Source organism: Phyllostomus discolor, chromosome X, assembly GCF_004126475.2.
Source record: "Phyllostomus discolor isolate MPI-MPIP mPhyDis1 chromosome X, mPhyDis1.pri.v3, whole genome shotgun sequence".
Classification (NCBI taxonomy): Eukaryota; Metazoa; Chordata; class Mammalia; order Chiroptera; family Phyllostomidae; genus Phyllostomus; species Phyllostomus discolor.
In genome coordinates this window covers 40,351,600-40,375,977 of record NC_050198.1, presented here as the reverse complement: position 1 = coordinate 40,375,977, position 24,378 = coordinate 40,351,600, and the positions used below count along the sequence as shown (strand labels likewise).

The 24,378-nt window shown below is 35.8% G+C and overlaps 1 protein-coding gene across 1 annotated transcript in view; it reads right to left on the bottom strand.

The window, feature by feature from the left end:
- GABRA3 (gamma-aminobutyric acid type A receptor subunit alpha3) overlaps positions 1–24,378 on the bottom strand; it is a 351,529-nt gene that overhangs the window by 73,145 nt on the left and 254,006 nt on the right. The window contains exon 7 of the mRNA XM_036017204.1: positions 72–215. Coding sequence (XP_035873097.1) covers positions 72–215 — 144 coding nt within the window. The remainder of the gene's footprint in view (positions 1–71; positions 216–24,378) is intronic.

The window sequence follows — 24,378 nt, the reverse complement described above, 5'->3', positions numbered from 1 at the left end:
TTATAAACACTTAGAATAGTAACTGATATATGGTACAGGTTACAAAAATGATTGTTAAATAAAATAAATACCTGTACTAGAGCGGATGATCTCTGTTCCAACAACATGGCCCAGCAAGTCATACTGATTTAGGCGAGAGCCATCCTGTGCTACTTCCACAGATTTGTTCTTTCCAAGAGTCCAGGAATAAACCACTTCAGCTGTTGTATATGCATCTAAGGCAGAAAAGAGTCAAGAAGGAGAAGTTGAAGGGAAAGAAAAATGATTATCCTTGATACTAAATATGCATGAGATTGAAATATAATTCCCATCCCAAAAGAGATTTTTTGGGTAGGTGCTCTCTCTTCAACTGAAGTACATTTATCCATCCATCTAATAAACAATCGTTGCATAACTACCATAGATTATTACAGAAAGTACCAAAGTGGTCTCTCCCTTCAATGACTCACAGTCTTTTGGACTGTCAATAAATTGTTAAACTTTTCCTTCTTTTAGAGTGTAGAGAGTAGGGACAAGGGGAGGGATGGATAAAATATTATCTAATGTAGTTATCACAAATTTAAATACCTATAGGAACTAGAGAAATACCTTAAATGAGTAAATCAGTCTAGTTGTAAGAAAAATTAACTGTCAGAAATGTAATAATTTTTCTTTAATTAATTATAGGGTAACCATATGAGATAAAGAAAAACTATTTTTCTTTTCCTATACTAGGAATATTTTAAATTAAAAACAAAAATTTTGAAATTGGAATAGCAATAATTAATAATTATTATTTTCTTTTAAAACACATTACCACTCTGATTTGCAAAACATAAACCTGCTACCTTTTTTTCTGCACCAGGTTATTAATGTCAGGTCTTGCATAAAGCATTCCAATGTCAAGTAAAGAATTTAGTACAGGTTACTTTTAATAGGTGTGTGGGTAAGGGGAATGGATTGGGGATGAAGGGTGAAGCTATTTGATTTTAGTATCTCAAAGGAAAAGAGAGACTCCTATTCTTTCCAGACATGGATTGACTCTTTGCACTGTGTGTTTTATACTTAAGATGAGCATCTGGCCCTAACTCTGGCACCTAGGCTCATAAAGGCAAGTTGACTAGCATACTGTTCACCCATTTCATCCACGTTTTGGACTGTTGTTAAAGTCAGTGGAGGATTTCCACCTCATGGTGGCATCTGTTATGTCCATAATATGCTCTATCTAAACATTTTACCACAAAGTGAATTTACCAATGAACAAATATAAACTCTGTGTCCTACAAAACATTGCAACTTGGATATATATTTCATAACATCTGACATTAACCCTTACTCACACATACTAATTATGATATGTTTATATTACACTTCTTTGGACTTTTTTAAATATATCAAAGTAAGCCATTTCCTAATGTGCTTATAATGGGAAATATGCCCAAAAAGTCTTCATTCACATAAAAATCCTCATTAAAATCATAATATATATATGATTTATATATATATCATTATATATTATATATATAAAGAACTCTATGGTAGTTTTATATTTGTGTTCTCACAACCTACAAAAAAAAATGACCCATGAAATCTAAATTTTCCATATAATATGCCCTGTTTGGTTTCAGTCATTTCTTCAATACACTGACAGAAATATTTCTAGTTCAACATAAAATTTCTGCTGTGATTAATAAAATTTTAATAAGTCTAGCATCTATAAAATATTTTGATTCATGGGAAGGTTTGTTGCTTAATACATCACTGCATTCCCCAGTAGCACAATTACTGCATGTATTCAAACACAGAACTTATTGAACTTTCAGTTTTAATAAACAAATAAACAATAAACACAATAAATAAACAAATCTGGAATTTTATATAACATTTCCCAAACTTTAAATATTGGCAAATAATTTTAAAAGTTACAAACACTGCATATGTCAAGTAAATCACATCTGCAAACCACCAATGTGCATCCAGTGGTCTAGAGACTTTCTCCTTTAGATGGCTATGGTATTTTGTGATTCAGCCTTGGAAACAAAGCATCCTCTTCTGCCTCTATGGTATCTAGGGCTCCTAACTGGAATTGTAGATCTTTAAACTACTATCACCAAGAAGAAAGACAATTTTACTCAAAACTCTTCTCATGCTCTTTCTCAAAATTGATTCTAAGACTATTAAGTGAAGACCATAACAAGCCCATTGGTGAAATGTGATTTCATATCCTATCATTTTCCCCAGTGCCATCCATCTTTAGTATACATGAGGGACCCCCAAAACCCCCCAAATTATCTTCTGGAGGATAGGCCCCTTGTAGTATAGGCTTTCCCCACTACATGAGTGTTCTAGGAACACATTTGCATCAGTGTACTAACTGGTATTGTTATAAGAGGCTATGTTTGGCTTCAGTGAATTTTTTGAAGACTCTTTTAATGTGTTTGCCCAGTTCATGATGGGTGATTTATGAGTGCAGCTGCCCACACTGTGCTGAGTGTTCAGCAGTTTTTGACCCAAAACATCATTACTCCTGTGCCCCACCCTCCCTATTCACCTGATCTCACCTTGTGCAACTTTTTTTTGTTTGCCTGGGTGAAGAAAGTCCTCAGAGGGAAACATTTTGCCACTGTGGAACAGGTAAAATAAGAAACAGCAGAAGCACTAAAAGGCATCAAAATCAATGAGTTTAAATCTGTGTTGAGTGGTGGAAAAAAGTCTCAATAGGTGTATTGCATCAAATGGAGAGTACTTTAAAGGTGACTGAAGTTTAAACATGTGAGAATAAATACACAATTTTAATAAATAAATTCTGTTTTGGGGAGTCCCCCCTTGTATGTGCTTGGGTTCCACTACTTCAGAGAATCACCTGTTCATGTCTTCTTATTTTTGCTATGTAAGTGCTTGTAACTCCCTATGTTTAAAGGACAAGGCAATGTTCTGCACAATATACCTAAGAGTTTGAAAATATAAAAACTACAGCAGGTTTGCTCAGAGAAAGGGTAGAGTACAGAAGATGTTTTCTACCCTTAAGGGGAAAAAAAGGAATTTCTTGGTTGATCTCAACTTAATCAAAGTATCTTGAGAAGACAATCCTGAGTGTTAGCCCCAAAAGCCAAACATGTCCTAGTATAGATTTGACAATAAATTCTGAAGCTACCAGTACCTTAGAAATTTCACTGGGCTCAGAGTGGCAACTTGCTTAACACTAAAAACAACATTTTAATTTATTTGGCAATATACAGTAACAGAGGGAATTATGGAGGAAGAATATTCTCCTCTCCTATGATGGGGGTCAAACCAGCAAAGACATAAATAATGGAAGACAAAGAAAAGAGAGAAATATTTTTTTTAAGTTGAAAACTACTTGATCATCTTCTCACAATCTCATCCTATACCAATAAACAATGGTTAATAAGGCACCATAATGGCCATCAGGGTACCCACAATCTATTGGGGGAGACAGAGAGCTTATAATAATCATAGTACAAGCCTGAACATGAAATGTATACACACTAGAGGGGAAAAAAAAGTGTTTAAAGGAACCAGAGGAGGACACTAAAGCTTCTGCTCCAAGCTGGGTGTTAGAGAAGGATTTATAAAGTAGATACTGGATGAGGCCACTTTTTGTACCTGAAAGGATGTTCCTAGCAAAAGAACAGCACAGCAAAGGCAAAAAGCATATGAAAACAAGGAGTGTTAGGGAATCCATTGTATCCCTGGACTTAGAGGCTAGAGAAAAGTTGAGGTAATATTATAACATATCCTAATTTCCCACACTAAGAAATAAGGGATTGTGATCCGATTAAAGTAGAGAGATGATATATGCTTTGGAAGTCTCACTGTAGCTTCAGTATGGATGACTAGTTGGAAAAAGTAGAACTGTAGCCAAGACAACAGTCAAAAGGCCATCACAATGTTTGGAGTAAGTGACTCTTAGAGCATAATAATAGTAGCAGACAGTGGACCAAATTGGGTGGGTCAAAGAGGAAATTTCAGAGGTAGAATGGATTATAACTGATAGTTAAGGAAAGGAGGAAGTTTAAGAAAGGATTCTAGATGACCCTGAGAGTGTAGCTTTTGTGAGTAGATAAATGATGGAATTCATTCACCCACCTGGGAACAGAACTATTTTCTTTCAGGCTTTCTTTTTCTTCTTTCCTTCCCCCCCATACCCCTTTGGGTTCCATTAACCCCTCAGCTTATCTCCCATAGAGTCCTCCTCCTTCTTCTCCTTCTTCTCCTTCTTCTCCTTCTCCTCCTCCTCCTCCTCCTCCTTCTTCTTCTTCTCAGTTCCAATCATTGTATTTTCATGGAGGAACAGAGATAGAGTGGGTGGGGTTGATACTGCAGAAAGGATATCTACCAAACCATAAAAAATACTGCACTCCCAGAATGGCCCCCTCAATATGCAGGGCCTAGCAGAAGTAAGACCTGCTTGAGTGTGATTGGTAGGGTAATAATGTGGATGTAATAATTTATATTTTTACTTTGAACATTTCACCTAAAATGTCATATGGTGTACTTGAGTGTGATATTGTTATATTACAGAATTACAGGCTTATGATTTTGAAATAAAATATTTTATAATAAAAAAGGGGCATTGTTTGTGCCTAACCCTGTATATTGTATGGGCTATGATGGCACAAGCATGTCATTACCTTTGTTGATTTGCCAAATGCCTCCTTCTGTTACTTGAGCCTTGGTATGTGTCAGTCTCCAGGAAAATAGGAAGTAAAAAATAATCCTGCCACATAGCATCATGATAAAGCATTCCCTCTGAACCCATATTGTCAGAGTTTATTTGCTTGCTTGTGTGATTCAGCCAGTTACTCATACAACAAATATTAATATAATACATTTATTTTTGCTAGTTAAGGTAAAGAGGTCATAAGATATTTGAGGTCACATCCCTTCATTGAGCTAATAGTCTATTGGAGAAAGAAAGAAAATAAATAAATAAGGAAGGTAATTTCAGACATGAATATGTGCTACAAAAAATGAAAGTTTATGAGGTGGGGAGGGGTTTCACAACACAGTGATCAGAAAAGACTTCTTTGATGGAGTAGCTTTTAAGTTGAGACATGAAAAAGGAAAAAGACCCAGAGCTCAATGGAGAATATTTCAGGTAAAAAACAAACAAACAAACAAACAAAAAGCCCCAGCACATACAAAAAGGTTTCTAAGCAGGAAAGATCCTGAAGTGTTCCAGGACTGGAAGAAGGCCAACATAAAAGGAGAGAAGTATGAGATGAGGTTGAAGAGGTAAGTAACAACCAAAATACAGAATCTAAATCAAGACAGGGAACACAAAAGATTTTATAGAAAAAAATAATCAGTTTAAATTGAACATACTCAGTAAAAATACAAGGGTATTATGAACCTAACAACTATAGCCTAAGGTTGGCATATAAAACCGCTATGTTCATTGCAACCTTATTTACAATCACCAAGATATAGAAGCAGCCCAAGTGTCCATCAGTAGATGAGTTGATAAAACAATTATGGGACATTTACATGATGGAATACTACTTGGCCATAAAAAGAAGAAAATTTCACCCTTTGCAATAGTATGGATGGACCTGGAGAACATTATGCTAAGTGAAATAAGCCTGTCAGAGAAAGACAAATACCATGTGGTTTCACTCATTTGTGGAATTTAATGAACAATCTGAACTAACAAGCAAAACAGAGATAGACTCACAGATGGCTAGCAGATGACAGCTAGTGGGGGTGAGTGAGGCTAGGCTGTGGAGGGACTGAGCAAAAAGGAAAAAGGACTCATGGACATGGACAACAGTATGGTCATTGTTGGGGTATAAGAGGACTAAATGGTAATGGAAAAAAACAATAAAGATTAAATTAAAAAAAGAAAACAAATGGAAACAGATGCTATACAGGTTTATAACTAATACATTGATAATTCTCAGGGCTTTAAATTATCCAAGGTTATAGGAGATGTTATAGGCATTAGTTAATGGTAACTCAGGACAAATTTTTGGATTTCTAGCATGGACTATATATATATATTTGCATCTATTAAGATGATAATGTATTTTTGTCTTCATTCTATTAATATGGTATATTACATTTACTCATTTTGGAAGAAAGTTTTCAGATAGCAATATTCACACTTCAGATGAAGCTCATTGTCTGAGATATTACCACAGCTTAAAGCTACATTCACTAACTTTTGGATGTTAAGCCAAGTTTATATTCCTAGAATAAATTTCACTTAAAGATAGTGTATAATCCATTTATAAGTTGCTTGATATTGTCTGCGAGTTTCTTGTGATTTTTGGTTTTGGTATCTGAGTAATAGTGATCTAATTGAATGAATTAAGAAATGTTATTTCCTCTTCTATATTTGGCAAAACTTTCTGAAGATTTAGTATTAACTCTTTTTTAAATACTTGGTAGAATTCAATGGTGAAGCTATTGGGTCTGGGCTTTTCTATGTGGTAAGTTATTATATTACTAATTTAGGTCTACTGAAATTTCTATTTATTCCTAAATTTTAGTAGTTTGTGTGTCTCAAGGAAATTTTGTATTTCTTCTGGACTATCTAATTTGTTTGTATACAGCTGCTCATAGTATTTCTATATAATTCTATTTATTTTTGTAAGGTCAATAGCAATATTGCCTTTTTTATTATATCAGTAATTTTATTCCTCTCTCTTTGTATTTTCCTGGTCTGTCTAGCTAAAGGCTTATCAGTTTTGTTATTTTTTTTATCTTTTTAAATCACCAACTTCTAGATTCTTTAATTTTCTTTAATGTTTTTTTTTTCTATTCTCTATTTCATTTAATTTCACTCCAATATTTATTATTTTCTTCCTTCTTGTTCTGAGTTTGGTTTGCTCCTATTTTCTACTTTCTTAAGGTGGAAGTTCAGGCTATTGATTTTAGGTCTTTCTTCCTTTTAATATATGCTTTACAGTTATAAATTTCCCTCTAAACACTGCTTTAAACTGATGAATTCCATAAATTTTGGTATATAGTTCATGATTTTCACTTACTTCCAAATATTTTCTAATTTCTCTTGTAATTTCTTCTTTGATCCATTGTTACTTAGAAGTAAACATGTTTGTGAATTTCCCAAATTATCTTCTGTTAATTGTTTTCTAGTATAACTCAATTGAGGTCAGATAAGAAACTTTGTATGGTTTCAGTACTTTCAAACTTACTGAGTCTCATTTTATCATCTACCCCAGAAAATGTTCCATGTGCATTTGAGAATAATGTGCCTTCTGATGTTGTTTGGTAGAGTTCAGCATAAATAAATGTCTGTTAGACACAGTTGGTTTATGGCAGTGGTTTTCAAACATTGAGCCACAAGAATTTTTAAAACAGCAATACCTGACTATTTAGTCATGGACACTGTCCTCTTTTCCCTTGGTTTATCAAATTAAAAATGACAACATCCAACATAGCAACAACTGTTCCATGTGAATCAATTAAAATTGTACTTATTTTTTGTCAGATCAGCAAAAAATACATTTTTTGGTATGCTGCAGAATTTAAGTAATTACTTTATATGTGCAATGAGATTAAAAAGGTTGCAGATTGCTGGTTTACAATGTTATTCATATCTTCTATTTCTATGCTGATGTTATGTCTAGTTGTTTCATTTAAAGTGGAATATAGATATCTTCAGCTATTATTGTTAACTTATCTATTTCTCCCTTCAACTCTGTTAGTTTTGCTTCATGTATTTTGTGGTTCTGTGGTTAGGTGCATATGTATCTTTGCAATTGTTATATCTTCCTGATGGATTGACCCTTTTATCATTACAAAATATTCAAGACTTCTATAGAGTGGTAAAGAAGAGGATGAGATTAGGACTCACTGGTCTTAACTGAATATAAGGTTTCATTTCTTTAATGCTCCTTAGAATGTTGTGAACCTTTGGTTAAAGTTTGAAGAAAGTTTATTTTGACAATTTATGGAGGAGTGAATTTTTAGAAGTTATTCCTGCACCTTCCATAATTGCTTTCTCATTAGAGATTTTTTTAAAAGATTTTATTTATTTATTTTTAGAGAGGGAAGGGAGGGAGGGAGAGAGAGAGAGAGAGAGAGAGAGAGAGAGAGAGAGAGGGAGAGAAACATCAATGTGCGGTTGCTGGGGGTCATGGCCTGCAACCCAGGAATGTACCCTGGCTGGGAATCAAACCTGGGACACTTTGGTTCCCAGCCCGCACTCAATCCACTGAGCTATGCCAGCCAGGGCTTCATTAGAGATTTTTTAAGGTTCATTTTAACTGCACACTTAGGAATTTAAATCATTTTCTCCTTCCTGACACACTTTGTCTTCTAGGACAACAAGTTCTCTTAAATTTCCTCATAACTCATCTGTCCTGTCCTTCAGTATAATGAGTTACTATCCTCTTCTCTGTAGCATCTAAATGTTATAATGACTCAGGAAACAGTCCTTGATATTCTTATCTATATATAGTATTTCCTAGTGATCTCCAGCCTATGGCTTTGAATACTGTCTATATGGATGACACCTAAATTAAATCTCCAGTCCAGATATCTTTTCCAAACACCACACCACATCCTATATCATCAACACCCAGAAGCACTATTTGTGTCCCTTATCAAGCATAATCACCACCAAGGGTAACCACTATCCTGACTTGTTTCTATGTGGAAATTCCTTCCTGGAATTTACCAGGAAATTTATATATTTTCCTGGATATTAAATACTGAGAAAAAAGTTCAGAAATCAAAAAATGAAAAAGTATTACCATTTTACCATAAGAATTAAAGCTTAATAATAAGACATAGAAACAATATTAATTTAAAGGAATCTACTAATGTCAATAAAAAGCAGGAAATGATGGCACATTGAATCAAAAGCAGGAAATGACAGCACACTGAGTAAAAAGTTTTGAAATTTCTAGGTATCAGAACAGAACTCTGATCAGTTGATTTTTCTTATTATAAGTTTATGCTTGTGGCCTTGTATGCTGCTACTAGTAAGCCATTCTTAAAAATTATACATTAATAAGTTTATATGCATAGTGTACAATATAAAAACCTTGTGAGTGTTCTTTTAAGAAATAACAAGTTTGAGAAGCAAAATAAAGCCTCAAATGTGCAATTCTGACTTTTAATGCAGTATAGTGCTATTTACCTAGCAAAAGGATATAAATGTATTTATTCAAATACTATCCAATAAAATTTGCTGGTGTTTTCCAGTGTTTGTGTATCTTCTATACATTAGTGGTCTTCACTGTACTTCTAAACTTACTCTCTCTTATTTTTTAAAAAGTGAAGGGATTAAATGAAGGGATATATATAAATATATACACGCATGGATACAGACAACAATATGGTGATAGCCAGAGGAAAACGGGATAGTGGGAGGTGGAGGACAGCAAAGGGGAGTAAATGGAGACAACAGACACATGATGCAGTGTGAAGATAATGTTTCATTGAGTTTTACACTTGAAACCTGTATGGTTTTGTGAACCAATGTCTTCCCAATAAACTCAACTTAAAATGTTGGATATACATAATAATGACTAAAGACCATTAAGAAGGTTGTGGTGTTTTATGAATAACATTTAACTTATAAAATTCCTAGGAATTACAAATCTTGTTCTTGAATCCCACAGTTTAATATGTCAAGAATTTGGAAATACCATCAATAGCAATGATAGGTAAAATATTAAAGACTTCTAACACCACAGATTCGTTTTGACTGTTTTTGTATATGATATAAATAGAATCATGTGTTATATATACTTTGTGTCTGGCTTTTGCTCAACATTAAATCTGTGATCTCATTCATGTTGACTAGTGTAAGTATACTTATTGTTGATACCATTCTATTTTGTAAATATGTCACCAATTTTTTATGCACTCTGATAGACATCAGGGTAGTTTCCAGTTTGAGTCTACCAACATTAGTTCTGCTACAAATACTCATTTATTTGCTTATTGGTAGGCATGTTGAGGGGAGGGGGTAAAGGGGACTAAATGGTTATGGAAAAATACAACAAAGATTCAATTTAAAAAACACTGATTTATGTTTGGAAATATACTCAAGACTAGACATGCTAGCTTATATGATAAGTGTATGTTCAGCAGTAGTAGGTAAGAATAATTTCCCAAAATCTCTGTAAAAATTTACATTCCTATCAGCAGCACATGAGAGTATAGTTCTGTCCCACATCCTCGCTGACATTATTTTCCTTTTTCATTTTATTTTATTTTACTATTTCTCTTGTTTGTACTTTGATCCTATTTTCCTTATTTATTTATTTGCTTTATTTATAAATTTTAAAGATTTTATTTATTTATTTTAGACAGAGGGAGGAAGAAAGAGAGAAAGAGAAACATCAATGTGTGGTTGCCCCTCACATGACCCATACTGGGGATATGATCTGGCCTACACCCAGGTATGTGCTCTGACTGGGAATCAAACTGGCAACCCTTTGATTCGCAGGCCAGTGCTCAATCAACTGAGCCACAACAGTCAGGGAGTATTTTCCTTTGTAATTGTTTTTTATTTTATTTTACTTTATTGTTGTTCAATTAAAGTTGTTCCAATTATTCCCCTGTAGCTCAACCACTTCCACAGTAAACTCACCCTGTTGTCCATGTCCATGGGCCCTTTATACATGTTCCTTGACTACATTCTTCCCAGTCTTTCATCCTTAATGCCCCTCCCTCCTCCCCATTAGGCACTGTCAGTTTGTTCCTTATTTCCATGTCTCTGGCTCTATTTTGCTTGCTTGTCTTGTTCATTAGGTTCCACTTATAGGTGAGATCATATGGTATATATGGTATTTGTCTTTTGCTGATGGCTTATTTCACCTAGCATAATACTCTCCAGTTCCATCCATGCTGTTGCAAAGGTTAGGAGCTCCTTCTTTTTATGCTATGTAATATTCAATTGTGTAAACGTACCACAGTTTTTCGATTCACTCATTTACTGAAGGCAACTTAGGCTGTTTCCAGCATGATGTCCATTTTCACTGGTGTGAAGTGATATCTCATTGTGGTTTTAATTTGCATCTCTGATGGCTAGTGATGCTGGGCATCCTTTCATAAGTCTCTGGGCCCTTTGTATGTCCTTCTGGGAGATGTGTCTGTTCGGGTCCCTTGCCCATTTTTTAATTAGATTATTTGTCTTCCTGGTGTGGAGTTGTAGGAGTTCTTTGTATATTTTGGAGATTGGACCCTTGTCAAGGTATCATTGGTAAATATGTTTTCCCATATGGTTGGTCCCTTTTTATTTTCTTGATGTTTTCTTTGGCCATGCAGAAGCTTTTGAATTTTATTCTTTCTTTTACATACCTTGCCCTAGAGGACATATCAGTGAAAATATTGCTACGTGGGGTATCTGCAATTTACCTGCCTATGTTTTCCTCTAGGACTTTTATGGCATCACAACTTATTTTATCTTTTATCCATCTTGAGTTTATCTTTGTGTATGGTGTAAATTGGTGGTCTAGTTTCATTTTCTTGCATGTAGCTGTCCAGATCTCCTTACGCCATTTATTGAAGAGGCTATTTTACTCCATTTTATGCTATTGGCCCCCTTTGTCAAATATTAATTGACCGTAGAGACATGGGTTTATTTCTGGGCTCTCTATTCTGTTCCATTGATCTATGTATCTGTTCTTAATGTCAGTGCCAGACTCTTTTGATTATAATGGCCATGCAATATAGTTTAATAATCAGATATTGTGATCCATCCTACTTTGTTCTTCTTCCTCAAAATTGCTGAGGTTTTATGAGGTCATTTATGGTCCCATATAAATTTTTGAAATATTTGTTGTATATCTGTGAAATATGTCATTGGTATTTTAATAGGGATTGTCTTGAATCTATAGATTCCTTTGGGCAGTACAGACAAATTAATGATGTTAATTCTTCCAATCCATGAACACAGTATATCCTTCCATTTATTTGTGTCTTCCTTAACTTCTTTCTTAAGTGTTGTATAGTTTTCTGAGTACAGGTCTTTTACCTCCTTGGTTAAGTTTATTGCTAGGTACATGTATCCCACCACTTTACCAAATTCACTTATTAGGTCAAATAGTTTTTTGGCAGAGTCTATAGGGTTTTCTGTGTACCCCATCATGTCATCTGCAAACAATGACAGTTTCACTTCCTCCTTTACAGTTTGGGTGCCTTTTATTTCTTTTACTTGTCTGATCACTGTTGCTAGAATTTTCAATACTATGTTGAATAGAACTGGTGAAAGTGAACACCCTTCTCTTCTGCCTGATCATAGTGGGAAAGATTTTAGTAGTTTCCATTTGACTACGATGTTGGCTTCTCATATATGGCCTTTATTATGTTGAGGTATGCTCTCTCTACTCCCATGTTGCTGAGTGTTTTTATCATAAATGGGTGCTATGCTTTATCAAATGCTTTTTCAGCATCTATTGATACAGTCATGTGATTTCTGTTTTTCCTTTTGTTTATATGATGCTTTACATTTATTGATTTGCAAATATTGTACCATCCTTGCATCCCTGAGATAAATCCCAACTGATCATGGTATATGATATTTTTAATGTGTTGCTGGATCTGGTTTCCCAATATTTTGCTGAGGATTTTAATATCTATGTTTATCAACAATATTGGCCTGTAGTTTTATTTCTTTGTTGTATCTTTATCTAATTTTGGGATTAGGATAATACTGGTTTCGTAAACAAGCTTAGGGAGTCTTCCCTCTTCTTGAATTTTTTGGAATAGTTTGAGAAATATAGGAGATAGCTTTTCCCTAAATGTTTAGTAAAATTCCAGTGAAGCCATCGGTCCAGAGCTTTTGTGTGCTAGGAGGGTTTTGTTTTTGTTTTTGTTTGCTTGTTTTTTGTTTGTTTGTTTGTTTATTACTGCTTCAACTTCACTAGTTATTATCAATCTTTTCAGGTGTTCTGCTTCTTCTTAAGTTTTGGAAGATTACATGTTTCTAGTAATTTGTCCATTTCCCCTGAGTGTCAAATTTCTTGGTATATAGTTGTTCATATTAATTTCTGACAATCCTTTGTATTTCTGTGGTATTGGTTGTAATTTCTCTTCTTTCATTTATGATTTTAGTTACTTGGGTCCTCTCTCTTCTTTTTTTAAAGATTTTATTCATTTATTTTTAGAGAGGAAAGGGAGGGAGATAGAGAGAGAGAGAGAAACATCAATGTGCGGTTGCTGGGCCTGCAACCCAGGCATGTACCCTGGCTGGGAATCGAACCTGTGACACTTTGGTTCGCAGCCCGCACTCAATCTATTGAGCTACACCAGCCAGGGCTCTCTTCTTTTCTTAGTGAATCTGGTTAAAGCTTGTGGGTGTGTTTATCTTTTCAAAGAACAGCTCCTGGGTTTATTGACCCTTTTAATTGTTCTTTTAGTCTCTATCTCATTTTATTCTGCTCTGATTTTGATTATTTTCATCCTTCTACTCGCTCTGGGTTTTGTTTGTTGTTGTTCCTCTACTTCTTGGAGTTGTAAGGTTGTGTAGTTTATTTTACAATTTTCTATCCTTTTTATGTAGGCCTGTATGGCTATGAAGTTCCCTCTCAGGACTGCCTTCACTGTGCCCCATAGGTTTTGGGCTGTTGTGTGTTTATTTTCATTTGTTTCCAGAAATGTTTTTATTTCTTCCTTTATCCCATTGTTAACCCATTCATTATTTAATAACATGATATTCAATCTCCATGAATTTGACAATTTTCAAGTTTTTTTCCTGTAGCTTGGTTTCTAGTTTCAAGCCATTGTGATTTAAGAAAATTCTTGATATGATCTGAATTTTCTTGAACTTGTTTAGGCTTGTTTTGTGTCCAATCACATAATCTATCTTTGACAATGTTCCATGTGCATTTCAAAAGAATGTATATTGTTTTTCTTTGGGTGAAAGTTTTGTATATAAGAGTTAAGTCCATTTGATCTATGGTGTTGTTAAGGGCCACAATTTCCTTGTTGATTCTTTGTTTGGAAGATCTGTCCATTGTTGACAGTGGGATGTGAAATTCCCCTACTATAAGTCTGTTCCTGTCTATGTCTTTCTTGAAGTCCTCCACAATTTTCCTTACATATTTGGATGCTCTTTTTGGGGTACATATGTGTTTATAATATTTATGTCTTTTTTAAAATTGATTTTTAAAATATTTTATTTATTTATTTTAGAGAGAGGGGAAAAGAGAGAGAAAGACGGGGAGAGAAACATTGATGTGTGAAAGCTGCATCAATCAGTTGCCTCTTGCCTGTCCCCAACTAGGGGCCTGGCCCACAACCCAGGCATGTGCCCTGAATAGAAATCCAACTGGCAAACTTCCAGTTCTCAGGCCAACACTTAATCCACTGAGCCACACTAGCCAGGGTATGTATGTCTTCTTGATGAATTTCTTCCTTCAGTATTCTAAGGTGACCTTCTCTGTCTCTATGGCTTTTTTTTTGAAATCTATTTTGTCTGATACAAGTATTGCTATGCTAGGTTTCTTCCTCCTGTCCATCTTGGAAAATTTTTCTCCAATCCTTCACTTTCAGTCTATGCAGGTCTTTTGTTGTGAGGTGGGTCTCTTGTAAGCAGCATATATGTGGGACATGTTTTCTTATCCATTCAGCTACCCTATCTCTTTTGATTAGAGCATTTAACCCATTTACATCGAAGGTTATTATTAATAAATACTTATTCATTGCCATTTCTCCCCTTTGTACCTGTGCTCCTCTCTCTCTCTCACTTTTTCTCTTCATCTTCTTAAAGCAGTCCCTTTGGCATATCTTGCAATGCTGGTTTGGTGGAGGTGTATTCTTTTAGCCTTGTTTTATGTGGGAAACTCCTTATTTCACCTTCCGTTTTAAACCTTGAGAACCTTTCTAGGTAGAGTAGTCTTGGTTGCTTGCCTTGGCTTTGCATTATTTGGAATATTTCTTGCCATTCCTTTCTGTCCTTTTTCTGTTTCTTTTGAGAAGTCAGCTGCTAGCCTAATCAGAGCTCCTATGTATCTGTTTCTCCTTGCTGCCTTTGATATTCTTTCTTTGTTTGAATTTTGCCATTTTAATTATGATGTGTCTTGGTGTGGGTCTGTTTGGGTTCATCTTAATTGAGACCTTCTGTGCTTCCTAGATTTGCGTGACTTTTTCTCTCATCAGGTTAGGGAAATTTTCCACCATTATTTTTTCAAAAAGGTTTTCTATCCCTTACTCCTCTTCTTGTCCTTCTGGAAGCCCTGTTATATGGATATTATTACATTTCACGTTGTCCTGCAGCTCCCTTAAACCCTTTTTTTTTTCTTTTTCAGTCTTTTTCATTTTGTTGCTCTGTTAGGGAATTTCTTCCTACTTCATCATCCAGCTCGCTGTCAATCCTCTGCTTCATCTAACCTGCTTTTAATTCCTTCTACTGTGTTCTTCATTTCAGATATTGTATTTTTCACTTCCTCCTGTCTCTTATAGTTTGGAGAGTCAGCCACTCTCCATGTCTTGTATATGGTTGTACAGATGCTGCCAGAACAAAAACCAAGCAGCCCAAGAAACCGACCCACACCTGTAATGATATCCCCCACCCACAATTACAGTATCAACAGCCAATGCACCTATCCTAATAAAGGAGTAAAGAGATTAAGACTAGTATAAGTAAGGAAAAATGAATATTAGATGACTAACAGAAAGAAAAGAGATTTTGCAAGTGTAGAGGGAGGGGCAATAATAAAAGTAGGGAATAGAGACAAGGCAAAGCAGGAAAGAAAATAAAATTTACTTGGTAACTAAAAAAGGGAGGAAGGAAAGTGGAGTGGAGTAAGAAAGGAGAAGTTTATAGTATTAGGTTAATACCAAAATTTAAAGAAAAAATATATATTTGTTTATATCTGGTGAGAGAAGAATGACTACCACAACAAATATATAAACATATTTATACATTAATATTAATATATTTATATTTATTATTAATATGAATATATGCACATATAAATATATAAGTATATATTTAAAGTAATATGATCCTAACTTCAGAAAGATCTCCACCACAGAGATATCAACAGCCAATGAGTTAAGATTTATATAGGTGGAAGGGAAATAAGAGGGCACAAGGAGAAAGAAGAGCTTAAGAGATGTCTAGAGGAAAGAGAAGTTATTCTGAAAGGATAGAGGAAGAAGGAATGCTAAGAGTAAGGAATGAAAACCAGGCTAATACAAGGAAAAATTAATCCTGAAAGTGAAAAAGAAGAAAGCAGGAGAAAGTCAAAATGGAGTAGGAGAGGGGAATGGTACAACATGAGATTTGATATTCAAAAACAGTGACTATCTACAAATAACATTGGAAAATGTCACAACAATTACCTTATGCACCACCAGCAAGAGAAGACTGGTAAAGGTGGAGAGAGAATAAGGGTATTTTAAGAACAGGAAAAAGAATGTGAGATGACTAATGACAACCACAAGTAATTGTAAGAGGCTGGAAGGGAGAGAAATAGTAAGAGTGCTGAATAGAAACAAGTTGTGACAAGAGACAAAATAGAATTTAAAACAAAAATACAAAGAGGAGGAAAGGAGGTAAAATGAAATATAAGGGAAGAGCAAAATATAGGATTTGAAATAAACTGTAATATAAAACCTGGTGACATTTTAGGCCCAAACCTGAAGGATAAGAAATTAATATTAAACAGCTTTGCAGAAGAGAAGATAGTGCCTTGTTGTGCCTGTCTCTATCATCTCAGCTCTGCTAGGTTTAATAGATCAGGGCCTAAGGAACTGTGTAGCTCATAGAGACTGGCAAAGGGCCCCTACAGAGCCTTTTCTTTTCCCTGTGGAAATGTACTCAACAGGGAACTCCTGAGCCTGGTCTCCGGATCTGCAGGGCCTGTATTTCCGCAGGTGGGGGTTGGACTGGCCTGTCTGTGAGGGGATCTGACTGGCTGTAGCAAATATCAGGCATTCAGCTCCTGCCTTCCAGCCACGAGCCTGCCTCTCTCTTGCAGGAGTGTCAGCCTGATTTCTCCAATCTGAACAGCCCTCTATTTGTGAGCCATGCTGGGTCGAGTCCTAACATTCCTTCAGTGGACTCTGTCCCTCTGAGTTTTTCATTAGCAGATCCACTGTGCCAGTAAGCACAGGCATGTACACAGGCATGGGAGCCCCTGGTTCCTGCCTAGTCTCAGGTCTCACTTCAGTTCCCTTTTTAAAGAGTTTCTGTGTGGCCTCCATGCTGTAGTGCCAGTCCCTGGGAGGGGGGCTGTTCTCCATGCATTCCCCCTCCCCCAAAATCACAGTTTCTCATGGTAAGGGCTGGACACTGCCTTTCAGAGCCTCTAAACAGTTTTAAAGTTTCTCTCTGGATCTTTCCCAAATGGCATTGGGAAGAGCCCTGCAGCTATATATATATATAACACAGGATAGTGGCAGAGTGCTGGCTCCACTCCCTCCAGAGAGATTCGTCTTTGGGTGGGCCTGCTCCCGCCTCACTGTTTCTGGAACCCTCACCTCCCAGGTTTTCTGTCTCCACCCGAATAAGCTTTGAACTACTGAGCAGATCCACTGCCACCCCAACTCTGTGCATCCAGAAGTGCAGGGCTGGGCTGGGCAGCTGTGGTGGCTCCACTCACAAATCCCAGCCCACCGGCTCCTGGGTACCCTGTAGGTGGGCCAGTTCTTGCCCACTGCCACGCACTCCCTATGCTCTGGTCTGCAAATGTGCTCACTCACAGACGTTCTTACTCTCTGCTCTGTGTTTTGACTGGAAGTCTGGTCCAGGTCTGGCAGCAAGTGGACGGAGCTGCCAGCTACTCTGCCACGATCTTGGATTCTCTCTTCTTTTCATTTTGGTCATTCTATTGGGTGTGGAGTGGTACCTACTGGATTTTAATTTATATTTCCCTGCTGGCTAATGCAACTGATCACTTTTTATGTGTGTGTAACTGGGAAACCATGTTTTATAAGGTGTCTGTTCAACACTTTGACCTTTTGAGGTTTCTGACTACTATTTATAGATTTGTATGGGATCTTAATAATTATGAATTTGAGTCATTTGTCATTTATAGGCAATGTAAATATTTTCTCCCACCATGTGGGATGATTTTGTACCACTGTATTTTATTTAAACATTTTAAAAATTTTATTTATTTACTTTCAGACAAAGGAGAAGGGAGGGAGAAGAGGGGAAGAGAAACATCAATGTATGGTTGCCTTTCACACAACCCTCACTGGGGACCTGGCCAGCAACCCTGTCATGTGCCCTGACTGGGAATCAAACCAGTGAGTGACCCTTTGGTTCACAGGCCAGCACTCAATCCACTGAGCCACACCAGCCAGGGCTGTACCATTGTTCCATTGTCCTTTAATAAAGAAAGCTTTTAAATTACAATATATTCCAAGTCATTCTCTTTTACCTTTGTGGTTAGCAGTATTCTTTGTTTTGTTTAAGTAATTTCTACCTCTTCCAATATCATGAAGATAATCTCTTATGTTCTCTTCTAAAAGCTTTATTTATATCTACATTTTTATTACTAAAGTTCATCTAGAATTTATTTTTGTATATAATAAAATCAATCAATCCTGACACCTTACTACCTACCACTCCATATCTCTCTCTCTCTCTCTCTCTCTCTCTCTCTCTCTCTCTCTCTCTCTCTCTCTCTCTCTCTCTCTCTCTTGGATTTTCTGTTATTACCCATTACTCTATAAGTCTATTTATCTATCTTTGAAACAATGATATCTATAGCTTTGCCATATACCTGTAGGTTTAAAAATTTAACATAGGTCTCCATATCAGATACTGATTTTGAGTTCATTATAAATTCTCCAGGTGTATTATTTTTCTTCAAGATCGTGTTAGATACTGTTAACAGTTTTATATTTCTATATAAACTTTAGAATCAGCATTGTTTTCTTTATATTTATGAAGCTTGCTGTTACTGGCTTCTTGAATCTTTGTATTGATAACTTTCATGGGTTGTAAAAATAGTTGTCTATTGCCCTGGCAGGTGTGGCTCAGTGAATTGAATGCCAGCCTGAAAACCAAAGGGTCATCAATTCGATTCTCAGTCAGGGCACATGCCTGGGTTATGGGCCAGGCCCCCATTAGGGGGTGTATGAGAGGCAACCATACATTGATGTTTCTCTCCCTCTCTTTCACACTCCCCTCCCCTGTCTCTAAAAATAAATATACAAAATTGTTTTAATGGTTGCCTTTAGCTATTTAACTACTGCTTTTGCTCCATTCTTTTTCTGTTTTTATTTTCTTCTGCAGATTTAAATATTACACTTTGCTTCACTCTCACATTTTCCTTACTCTTTTCTATATTTTTATTTGTCTGTACTTCAGCTTTGCTTTTTCTATATGCCCATTTTTAAGTTTTCTAATCCTCTCTTCTGTTTGTTGACTACATTGAATTCTGGATTTTCGATATTCTACTTTTCCATATGCAATTTCCAATTTATTTTTCTTCATAAATTCCAATTTTCTGTTGAAATTCCCTATCTTTATCTATTTTATTAAACTGTTTTCCTTTTTATTTCTCCCTTTTTTATTGTTCTTCAAGTACAATTGTCTCCATTTTTCCCCTCACCACTGCCACACACTCCAACCATCCCCAACTCTCACCCATGATACTACTCTGTTTTGTCTTTGTCCATGTGTACATTATACATGTTCCTTGAAAACCACTCCAGCTTTCCCCCTGTTATCCACTCCTACTTCCCCTCTGGTTACTGTCAGTTTGTTCTTTATTTCAATGTCTCTGGTTATATTTTGCTTGTTGGTTACTTTTGTTGACCATGTTCCACTTATAGGAGAGATCATGTGGTATTTGACTTTCACTGCCTGGCTGATTTCACTTAGCACAATGCTCTCCAGTTCCATCCATGATGTCGCAAAGGGTAGGAGCTCCTTCTTTCTTTCTGCTGCATAGTATCCCATTGTCTAAATGCACCTGAGTTTTTGGATCCACTCATTTACTGATGGGCACTTAAGTTGCTTCCAACAGTTAGCTACTGTAAATTGTGCTGCTATGAACTTTGGGGTGCATAGGTTGTTTTGGATTGGTGTATCAGGATTCTTAGGGTATAATCCCATCAGTGGAATTGCCAGGTCAAAAGGCAGTTTCATTTTTAGTTTTCTGAGGAAATTCCCTACTGTTTTCCACAGTGACTGCACCAGTCTGAATCCCCACCAACAGTGTACTAGGGTTCCCTTTTCTCCAGCACCTTTTTGTTGATTTGATTATGATGGCCGTTCTGACTGGTGTGAAGTGGTATCTCATAGTGGTTTTAACTGACATCTCTCTCATGGCTAGTGGTGCTGAGCATCCTTTCATAAGTCTCTGGGGCTTTTGTATGACCTCCTGGGAGAAGTGTCTTTTCAGGTCCTTTGCCCATTTTTCAATTTGATTGTTTGTCTTCCTGGAGTGGAGTCATGTGAGCTCTTTATATATTTTGGAGATCAAACCCTTGTCTGAGGTATCATTTGCAAATATATTTTCCCATATGGTTGGTTTCCTATTCTTTATGCTGATGTTTTCTTTAGCTCTGCAGAAGCTTTTTTATTTTGAAGAAGTCCCATTTATTTATTCTTTCCTTTATGTCCTTTGCTCTAGGGGACATATAGGTGAAAATTTGCTGCAAGGAATATCTGAGATTTTCCTCCCAATGTTCTTGTCTAGCACTTTTGTGGTGTCGTGACTTATATTTAAGTCTTTAATCCATTTTGAGTTTATTTTTGTATATGGTGTAATTAGGTGGCCTAGTTTCTTTCTTTTTTTTTTTTTTTTTGCATGTAGCTGTTCAGATCTCCCAACCCTATTCATTGAAGAGGCTTTATTTACTCTATATTATGCTTCTGCCCATTTTGTCAAATATTAATTGACCACAGAGACTTGGGTTTATTTCTGGCTTCTCTGTTCCATGGCACAGATATATGTTTCTGCTATTATGCCAGTATTAGACTGTTTTATTTACTGTGGCCTTGTAAGGTAGTTTGATGTCAGGTATTGTGATCCATTCTACTTTGTTCTTCCTTCTCAAAACTGCTGCATCTATTCAGGGTGGTTTATGGTTCCATATGCATTTTTGAAATGTTTGTTCTATATGTGTGAAATATGCTATTGGCATTTACATAGGGATTGCATTGAATCTATAAAATGCTTTCATTAGTATGGACATTTTGATTATGTTAACTCTTCCAACCCATGAACACGGTACGTGCTTCCATTTATTTGTGCCTTCCTTAATTTCTTTCTTCAGTGTTGTGTTGTTTTCACGTCTTTTGCCTTGTTGGTTAGGTTTATTCCTAGCTACTTTATTTTTCTTGTTGCTGTAGCAAATGGGATTTTATTCCTGATTTCTGATTCTGATATTTCATTGTTGGTGTACAAAAATGGCTATGTTTTCTGAATATTGACTTTGTATCCTGCTGTTTTGCCAAATTCACTTATTAGGTCGAGTAGTTTGTTGGTGGAGTCTATAAGGTTTTCTATGTACACTGTCATGGCATTGGCAAACAATGACAATTTTGCTTCCTTCCTTCCAATTTGGATGTCTTTTATTTCTTTTTCTTGTCTCATCACTGTGGCTAAGACTTCCAATGCTATGTTGAATACAAATGGTGAAGCAGAAATCCTTGTGTTGTTCCTGATCTTAGTGTGAAAGCTTTTAGTTTTTGCCCATTGAGTATGATGTTAGCTGTATGTTTCTTATATATTGCCTTTATTATATTGAGGTATCCTCCCACAACATAATAAAGGCTATATATCCCTTAGATTTTTTGGAATAGTCTGTGAAGGACACAGGTTAGATATTCTTTAAATATTTCATATAATTCTGTGAAACTGTCTGGTCCAGGGCTCTTGTGTCCTGGGATTTTGTTGATTACTGCTTTGATTTTGCCAGCTGTTATCAGTCTGTTCAGGCTTTCTGCTTCTTCATTCAGTTTTGTAATATTATATTTTTCTAGCAATTTTTCCATTTTACCCAGGTTTTCAAATTTCTGGGAGTATAGTTATTCATAGTAATTTCTTGCAATCCTTGGTATTTCTGTGGTATCAGTTATAGCCTCTCCACTTTCATTTCTGATTTTATTTGGGTCCTCTCTAATTTTTTTTAATGAGTTTGCTTAAAGGCTTGTCAATTTGTTTATCTTTTCAATGAATCACCTCCTGGATTTATTGATCCTTAGAACTGTTCTTTTAGTCTCTGTGTCATTTAATTCTGCTCTGATTTTGGTTATTTGCTTCCTTCTACTTGCTCTGGTCTGTCTTTGTTGTTCTTCCTTGAGTTCTTGTAGGCATAGGGTTAGGTTGTTTATTTGAAGTGTTTCTATCTTTTTTTTTTTTATGTAGGCCTGTATAGCTATGAACTTCTCTTTCAGGACTTCCCTCAAAGTGTCCCATAAGTGTTGGACTATTGTGAGTTAATTTTCATTTGTTTCCAGAAAACTGTGATTTCTTCCTTGATCTCATTCTTAACCCATTCATTGTTTAATAGCATGCTATTCAATCTCCTGGAATTCGAGTGTTTTTGAGTACTTTCAAGCCCTTGTGGTCCAAGAAAATGCTTGATATGATTTCAATTTTCTTGAATTAGTTGAGACTTGTTTTTTGTCCTATTGTGTGGTCTATCTATAAAAATGCTCCATGTATATTTGAAAAGAATGTGTATTTTGCTTCTTTGGGATGAAGGGTTCTATACATATATTCATATATCTATTAATTGATTATATGTATAATCAGTTAAGTTCATTTGAGCTAATGTGTCATTCAGTTCCACAATATCTTTGTTGATATTTTGTTTGGAGGATCTATCCATTTTTGACAGTGGGGTGTTAAAATTCCCTACTGTAATTGTGTTGCTGTCAGTATCTTTTTTGAAGTCCTCCAAAATTTTCTTTATGTATTTGGTGCTCCTATGTTGAGTGCATATATATTTACTATGTTTGTCTTCTTGATGGATTCTTCCCTTGAGTATTTTGAATTAACCTTATGGGTCTGTTTATGGCCCTTGTTTTGAAGTCTGTTTAGTCTGATATGAGTTTTGCTACCCTGTCTTTTTTTTTCCTGTCCATTTGCTTGGAATATTTATTTCCAACCCTTCACTTTCAGTCTATGTAGGTCTTTTTTTTTTTTTTTTTGAGGTAGGTTTCTTGTAGACAGCATACATGTCGGTCATGTTTTCTTAACAATTCAGATATCCTATGTCTTTATGTCTTTTGATTTAATCCATTAACATTTAAAGTTATTATTGACAGGTACTTATTCATTGCCATTTTACTCCCTTCATACCTGTATTCCTCACTCTCTTACTCTTCTTCTTCCTTTTCTTAAAGCAGTCCCTTTAGCATATCTGGTTTGCAGTGCTGGTTTGGGGAAGGTATATTTTTTCAGTGTTGTCTTTTCTGGGAAACTCCTTATTTTACCTTCCATTTTAGTTGAGAGCCTTGCTGGGTAGAGTAGTCTTGGTTGCTGTCTTTTGCTTTTCATTACTTGGAATATTTCTTGCCATTCCCTTCTGGCCTGAAGTTTTTCCATTGAGAAGTAAGCAGGTAGTCTTATTGGGTCTCACTTGTATGTTACTTCCTGTTTCTCCCTTGTTGCCTTTAAGATTCTCTCTTTATCTTGGAATTTTGCCATTTTATTTATGATGTGTCTTGGAATGGGCCTCTTTGTGTTCCTCTTGATTAGGACCCTCTGTGCTTACTGGATTTGTGTGACTTTTTCTCTCCTTATATTAGGGAAGTTTTCCATCATTACTTTTTCAAACAGGTTTTCTATCCCTTGCTCCTCTTCTTTTCCTTCTGGTATCCCTACTACATGAATATTATTCCATTTCATGCTGTCCTGCATTTCCCTTAACCTCCTTTTTTGTTTTTGTTTTTGTTTTTTTAGTCTTTTTTCCTTTTCTTGCTCTTTCTGGGAGATTTTTCCTACCTTGTCCTCCAGCTCACTGATTTGATCTTCTGCTTCATCTAGCCTAGTTTTGATTCCTTTTATTGTGTTCTTCAATTGAGAAGTTTTATTCTTCATTTCCTCTTGGCCCTTGTTGATTGTTTCTATGACCTTTTTCATGATTGTGTAATTTGCAGTAAGTTTCTTGTAGCTTCCCTGTAGTTTTTGGTAATTCTCAGTGAGTTCATTGATCTTCATTATAACCATTGTTTTGAACTCAATATCTGATAGTTGACTTGCCTTTATTCAATTTAGCATTCTTTCTGACAATTTCTCCTTTCCTTTCATTTGGGGGTTGTTTCTTTGTCTTCCCATTATTTGTGAGATTCTTCTTGTTTTTCTCTTCTTAAATTGATCTGTTTTGACTTCCTGAGTTTGTGGTGTGAACTTCTATGGTAGGAGACCTGTGAGATTCAGTGGTGCAGTCTCCTTGATCCCCTGAACTAGATGCTCTTGGGATGCCCTTTATACCATTTATGTTGGTTCTGTGGACGTAATTGGGTTTTTGTGGTTG